Source organism: Primulina tabacum, chromosome 9, assembly GCF_025594145.1.
Source record: "Primulina tabacum isolate GXHZ01 chromosome 9, ASM2559414v2, whole genome shotgun sequence".
Lineage (NCBI taxonomy): Eukaryota > Viridiplantae > Streptophyta > Magnoliopsida > Lamiales > Gesneriaceae > Primulina > Primulina tabacum.
In genome coordinates this window covers 34,240,092-34,247,437 of record NC_134558.1, presented here as the reverse complement: position 1 = coordinate 34,247,437, position 7,346 = coordinate 34,240,092, and the positions used below count along the sequence as shown (strand labels likewise).

Below are 7,346 nucleotides of genomic sequence, written 5' to 3'. Positions count from 1 at the left end.
TTTTACTTCATTTTGACTTGTGTCGACTGACATCTAGTTCATGTGTACTGTTGTCATATGATTTTCATTTCATGTACACGAGTCGACTGATTTTCATGTATTGTTTGGTGTGTATTGTTCCAGATTTGTCAATTGGTAGGGAGTTTGTAAATGAATCCATTGTTGGGCTCTAATGAAAGATCTTGGTTTGAAGACGCATAGACGGGTCCGAATATCAGCCAATTAACAATCAAACTTGCGCTGTGATTTGTGCGTGGGATTATTTCACTTCATTTACACTTCAAATTCCACCAACCTCGAATATATGCCATTGATATGGTTCGTTTGTATATTTTGAACCAAATCCCACAATTATTACTCATCATTCCATCAGTCAAAATACATTTTTTCTTTCTTTTTTTGGGATTTGACAATTATTATAAAATCGAGTTACCAGAATACCACTTGACATATAAATCATACTTATATATTCATCCGTCTCAAAAATATAGACTACATTTTTTATCGGTTTTTTTCCAAATACAGTCTATTTTTTTTATTTATTATATATATACGTGTCTCGTCTCTTCGATGACTTATATGATAAGTACACCAACTTATCTCTCTCGACGTATCGCTTTCTCACTTGTGTTTTTGCCACTATATATGGGGTACACAATACTGCACTATCTTGAGTTTCTTCTTTTCTTCTTCTACAGATAGAGGAAGAGAACAGAGTCCAAGTTCACTTTCTAGTTTTCTATTTTATTCATTCCTCTTTCCAACCCATAAAGAAAACTTAAAGTAGGCTACTCCATTGCCTTTTTCTTGCTTTTTCTTCTTCTTTCTTTTGTTATATATGTTTTACATACCGTTGTGTTATTGCTGCTATGCACTTTTGTCTCGTTTCTTTGTTCTTCGAAGTTTAATCATCGGGGGGAGAAAAAAGAGCCCACCATTTAATCACATCTTTTCTTCTTTGAACTGGGTATTCTGATCTTCATTTGAATCCATTCTGTCTTTGATCAAGTGGTTGCGAAGGATTTTGTGTACTCGTTTTGTTGTGAGTTCGGAAATCAAGGCTTTCTTTGTCGGTTGAAGCACTGGATTCCTTTAAGATTTCTCGCAGATGCATTCCAAAAAAAAAAAAAAATCGTGTTCGTTTTTTTTATTCTTTTTTCTGAATTCTTCTTGATTGCGATGTTGTTTAATTTTATACATGTTTCCATTGTTATTCTGTTCTGCGAAGGTTCCCAATTCGTATCATACTATTTCTTTGCGTTTCTGTTAAGGGGTACAAAGATAATCTGGTGATGTCACTTAGCAAGGATCTCATCTTTTTGATCTTGCAATTTTGTGAGGAAGAAAACCTGAAAAGGACTGCCCACATGTGAGTGGGATTCTGTTTTTTAATACCATTTTTCAATTTGTAGCATTTAACTTACTCTGCGTCCGTTCTCGAAATAGGCTTGAGCAGGAGACAGGTTTTTTCTTTGATATGAAATATTTCGAGGACATGATTCTTGCTGGGAATTGGGAGGATGCAGAGAATTATCTTTCAGGTTTCACTGGCGTTGAAGATAACACATATTCAACCAAGACTTACTTTGAAATCCGGAAGCAAAAGTTTCTTGAGGCATTAGACAAGTAAGCTTCGTCTTTGTTAATCGATTTCATTAGACCCCTTAAAACCATAAATATGTTGTTTTTTTGTCACAGGCATGATCACAAAGCGGCTTTGGATATGCTACTTAAGGACCTGAAAGTTTTTGCTCAACCAAATAAAGAATTGTATAAAGAAATGACTCAACTCCTGACATTAGATGATTTCAGGTACAATGATGTGTCCATGAACAACTGTAAAAAAAACACAGTAGTTGCTTATGACAGAATTAACAGGGAAAACCATTCGCTCGCAACATATGGAGATACAGAATCTGCCAGAAAACGTATTGTAAGCGAACTTAGGGGTGTACTTGATGCAAATCCTCTTCTCCAGGGAAGAACAAAGTTTCCTCAATATAGCAAGTCGAGGTTGAGATGGTTGATTAACCAGAGGTATTTCTCTACATATAAGTTTAACACTCTTCTGTCAGTTGGACACATTTCTTAGTCTTGCTGATTGTAAATAATGTGATAATATGCAGCTTGAACTGGCAGCACATTCATTGTTCGAATCCTCATCCGCAACCTCGTATAGACACCCTCTTTACTGATCACAGGTGTCCTGGACCTGATGATGCACAAAATCAATCAAATGAGGAAATTTCATTGGTTTGGTTCAATAAAAAATTAATGTCCTCTTATTAGCCTCATCTTGTTAAATTTTGTTTGATTCAATTCTTTTTCAGTCTCCCATGTACATGTCTGCAACTGCTAATCTGCCATTGGCGACAGAATCCATAATTTCTGCGGGGTCCATAAATCTTGAGAATTTGTCAAACCAAGGTGGTGCTTATGTTTTGTGTTTGAATTTTTATCTGGTATTTTGTTTTTCACAAATTTTGACCACAATAATAATGGAACTTTTTACTGGTCCTTCAGAGGATAGTAAGGATTGCCATGACGCCTCAAAAATAATATCAACTAAGAATCATGATGAGGTAACACCATATACCGTGAATCAAAACATATTTCTTTCTTGCATTTAATAACTGAGACCATTATTTTCTAACAAGTGAAAAAGCAATATAATGCAGGTAATGTCAAATTCAATTTCGAGGAACGATTATCAAAATGCTGCAAAAGAACTGCCAGTCGACTTTCCCAAGTCTGTTAGACGGATATTAGACATGGGATCCCAACCGACCAGCATGGATTTTCACCCATTTCAAGACACTCTGCTATTAGGTTGACTTTTTGTTCCCATTTATACTTTGTCAAGCTTATGTTTACGAGGTCTTATAAAAGCTGTTAGCTTATTTTTTCAGTTGGAACAAATGTTGCGGATATAGAGATTTGGGATGTTTCTGGTGCTGAGCAGTTATTCAAAAGACAATTTGTGGTCCGGGAGGTAAAGTCGGTCTCAGAAATATTTCTGGTACAGCTCTTCTCGGCTATGACTAGTCTATGGTGACAGCTGAAATCTGACTGATTTATATCCACTGCGTAATCAGGACATGGAAAATAATTCCAGCATCTCTGTTAATCGAATACTGTGGAACCCTGATGGTACATCATTCGGTATGCACATTCTCCTTAAACTTAGCTGCTTTTCTATTTTCCTGCTGATCTAGATGGCTTTGTGTTCAAACAACAGGGGTTGCATACTCAGAGCGCATGATACGGTTGTATTCGTATCATAAAAATGGCAATTATGCTGAGAACCAATTAGAGGTAGTTTTTGTAAGCTTTTCTTTCTTTGTAGTAATAATAATTCAGAAACATTTATGACGAGTATTCACTTTCCAGATTGATGCCCATGTTGGCAGCGTAAATGATCTAGCATTCTCTAAACCATATGATAGACTCGTCGCCATCAGCTGTGGTGACGACAAGTTGATTCAGGTTAGTTTCACTATCAAATATATTCAACATATGTCATGCAGTAATTGACCAATCATCTGTTATCATCTCTCCAAGGTCTGGGATGCCGTGACTGGTGCAAAACATTATACATTTGAAGGCCATGACACTCCCGTCTACTCCATATGCCCTCATATGAGGGAAAATATTCCTGTGAGAATTAGTTGATTGTAAAACCATTTTATTTATTTTTTTTCTCGAATTCACTTTATTTTGTTGCAGTTTTTAATGTCCATCTCGACAAGTGGTGAGATAAAAGCATGGCTATTTGACAAATTGGGATCAAGGGTTACTTATGCTGCTCCTGGTTTATGTAGCATGAAAATGGCTTATAGTACCGATGGTAAAAGGTGATTGGCTGGATTCCTTAGCTGTTTGTGTTTTTGCCTATGTACACTGAGTTTTTTAAATATTTTCAGGCTATTTTCATGTGGGGTGAACGGAAATGGAGAGTCATACATTGTTGAATGGAATGAGGCGGAAGGTGTTATCATTAGGAATTACCTTGGACTTTGCAAATTTCCTTTGGACATGGTGACATTTGTCACATGCAACAATAAATTTTTGGTTGCTGGTGATGACCATAAGATCAAAATTTGGGATGTAAACAAATCTGAAATATTAGCATCTATCGAAGCCGATGGTGGTCTGCCGGTATTTGTTTCATTGCCAAATCAATTTTGGTTAAGCTATAGATACATTGGATAGATGATTGTCTAATATTCTTCTCTTATTGTGTTTTTTTTATTAAAGGAGAGTCCATATGTATGCTTCAACAAAAAAGGCACTCTTTTGGCTGTTTTTTCTGATAAGCATCAAATTAAAATCTTAGCAAATGATCATGGTTTTAAGCTGCTGGAAGATTCTGCAGCTGGTTCTGGTTATTCCACTAGATGCATTGCAGAAACCTTTGGAAAGGTCAGCCCTTGTGCAGTTGGTCATCAATTATTCGTTTATAGTTTCTTCTTCTTGTTTGCTTTATCCCATCCCCCATATTCCCTTCGTTCTCCTGTTGTTGGATGTATCTTTCCATTTCTTAGTCTATCTGCTACTGTGGCATTCTTGTCCCTTTCGCTATGGTCCTAGCCTTTCATTCAGGCTTTTCCTTATGTATGAATTGAATTTTGGTATAGCTTTCAGTAAATCCCAATCCTGTCCCTCTTAAAGCTAGAGACATGGAGGGGCCTGTCCAAGCTGTGAGTGGTTTCCTAAACTTCAACATAGAATTCTTGGCATGCACCATTTTAATTATTATTCTACATTTATTCATAGAAATGACACAAACTAAATAATTTGTTACTCATAGGAAGAAGTTCCAGCTATGTTGGAAATTGTAAAACCGAAAGGGCCCGCAGAATCAAACGAATTGGAGATGCCAGTCGTTTCAAAAATTGTTGGAATCTCACGCTGTCAATCCATGCTGCTCACTTCTGAAGTTAAGACAAATATGGTATGATAGACATGGATTGGCTCTAAAATTTTATTTCAACTTCTTTACAGTTCCTTTGCCTTGCATGTGTAGAGTTTGGAATGTGCTTAATTTTGCCAATTCTTTGTTTTTGTCGTTTCAGAATTCTTGCAAACTTTGATAGAGTTTTCTTTTTGGAATTTTTTAGATTTGAGATTGTGTTTCGTTGATAATTTGAAAGTTGGTATGGTTAGGGATGATTGATCTTATATCATAACTTTGCAGAGACTACTGGGAAAAAGTAGAGGGAGTAATCGTTATTACATAATGGTATTTTTAAAAAGGTCATATGGTTTACTTATTCTCAAGATCAAAACGGAAACTCGACCATGTGAATGCTTATGTTCTTCATTTCGAAGTGCTCTTATTTGTGCTGATAATGTCATTAATTAAGTCACATGCATGCATAATGCAAAAAATGAATTTTAAACAAGTAGGTTTACATAATCCCATTTGATTGTTGCAGATTCGACGATTGGTGTACACTCATGCAGGTAACGGCATTTTGGCATTAGCTCAAGATGGGATACATCTGTTGTGGAGATGGTCAAAAAATGATTCTAATATGAGTGGCAAAGTAAGAATTCGTTTTATCTCGTTTGATTATTGGCTAAAAATCAACATGTGGAAGTTATTTTCATTCATTTTTTGTTCTTTTTCAGCATCTCATTGGTCTTTTTCAACGGTATCTATATCTGAGAAAAAAAATGTCTTATTTATTGAGAAGCCTCTTCCCTGCAGGCAACTACAAAGTTTTCCCCTCGACCATGGCAACCAAAGAAGGGATTATTGATGTCCAATGATCTTCCTCAAAATAGCGTGGACGTAGTTATACCATGTTTTTCTTTGTCCAAGAACGATTCTTATGTTGTCTCAGCATCAGGGAGGGTGATCACTTTGTACAACATATTGGTATTCAAGGTAATGTTACAAAACTAGTGCTGTCTTTAGATGGTATTTCAGAGTCCTAACTAAAATGTGGTGGTTAAATGCAGAAAATCAGAAATGTGATGGCGCCACCACCTGCTGCAACGAGTATCGTGTTCTATCCTCCGGATAACAACATAATTGGGATAGGCATGGATGATTCAACCATTCTCATATATAACATACGTGTGGATAAGGTGTGAAATCAATCAATGTCCCATTATTTTTAAATCATTTATGTACACACACACGTACACAAGAGGAGGATGCACGTGTAATGTGTTGAATGCTGATTTTTCAGGTAATAAGTAAGCTTGAAGGTCACCGTACAAGAATTAGTGGGCTTGCTTTCTCTACCACTTTAAATGTCCTAGTCTCTTCGGGAGTGGATACTCAGGTTAGTGATTCAAGCAGCTCTTGCCGTTTGGTCCTTTCGTTAGCAATCTGATATATTGAGGTAGGACCATCGATCACTGGTAATAGATGATGACTGCAGATCATCGTGTGGGATTCTGTTTCATGGGAGAAAAAGAGAAGCACAATGTTGCAGATTTCAATTGGATGGTCGGCTTCAGACCTTTCTGAGACAACCATCGAACTTGACAAGAATCAGAAACAGTTCCTTGCTGTACACGAGACTCAACTCGCGATATATGAAGGAGCAACTTTGCGATGTGTGAAACAGGTTCGAATGTTGTTGTCTTTTATAAACCAGTTATGTTCTTCCTTTTTTGTGTTTCTACTTGACATTTATGTCCCCTCTATACATACTACTCTCAGTGGCCCATCGCTGCGTTCTGTGCACGAATTTCCCATGCGACATACTCATGCGATAGCCAGTTGGTGTATGCTGTGATGAGAGATGGGATTGTTTTAATAGTTGGCGCATCAGATCTCACACCAAGATTTGAGATTGATCCTTCTGCCTACCTAATGCCTCGTCACAGGTATTTAGATTTTGGCTGAGGAAAACTTGCATGAATATATCTATCTTAATGCACCCTATATAGATTTGAACTGAGGAAAACTTGCATGAATACATCTATCTTAATGCACCATTTTAGCTATTGGCTTTTACTTGTGGATGCAGTTGTTATGTGTATCCAGTTGTGGTTGCTTCTCACCCACAAAACCCCAACCAGTTTGCCTTGGGATTATCCAATGGTGGAGTCGTTGTGATGGAGCCTGGTGAATCACAAGGTAAATGGACAGAGGATTGAGCGTGCATGGTTATTATTTATTATTATTCAATGTATTTATAACCACATGAGATTAAGGATGTAAATGACAAGTCTTGTAAGTTTTGTTTTGGTGGGTACAACCAACATCGTTATTTACGTCTATATACAAGGAGTTAGTTCATTGGAGAGTTGGGCTTTTTTGTCATTCCAGAATTCATGTTTAGAATCTCTCTCCGTTTTTTCATATATTATTATGATTAGAATGA

General features: G+C 36.8%; 1 protein-coding gene across 4 annotated transcripts; it reads left to right on the top strand.

Moving 5' to 3' along the window:
• Positions 1-672: 672 nt before the first annotated feature.
• Positions 673-7,261, top strand: LOC142555406 (topless-related protein 1-like). Of its 4 annotated transcripts, none has more exons than XM_075666259.1 (26): positions 673-783; positions 1,272-1,369; positions 1,447-1,626; positions 1,699-1,812; positions 1,879-2,037; positions 2,127-2,253; positions 2,331-2,427; positions 2,524-2,582; positions 2,679-2,829; positions 2,910-3,019; positions 3,096-3,162; positions 3,239-3,315; positions 3,391-3,486; positions 3,562-3,657; positions 3,727-3,854; positions 3,924-4,158; positions 4,258-4,422; positions 4,638-4,700; positions 4,811-4,954; positions 5,439-5,549; positions 5,714-5,893; positions 5,968-6,096; positions 6,201-6,296; positions 6,396-6,584; positions 6,680-6,846; positions 6,990-7,261. In XM_075666259.1, the coding sequence occupies exons 2-26, from the start codon at positions 1,293-1,295 to the stop codon at positions 7,117-7,119; spliced, it is 3,147 nt and encodes a 1,048-aa protein (XP_075522374.1). In that variant the 5' UTR covers positions 673-783; positions 1,272-1,292; the 3' UTR covers positions 7,120-7,261. The 4 variants fall into 4 exon arrangements, with proteins under 4 accessions (XP_075522374.1, XP_075522372.1, XP_075522371.1 ...); XM_075666257.1 differs by lacking the exon at positions 673-783 and adding an exon at positions 800-967 and having other exon boundaries at positions 2,910-2,992; XM_075666256.1 differs by lacking the exon at positions 673-783 and adding an exon at positions 800-967.
• Positions 7,262-7,346: the final 85 nt, after the last annotated feature.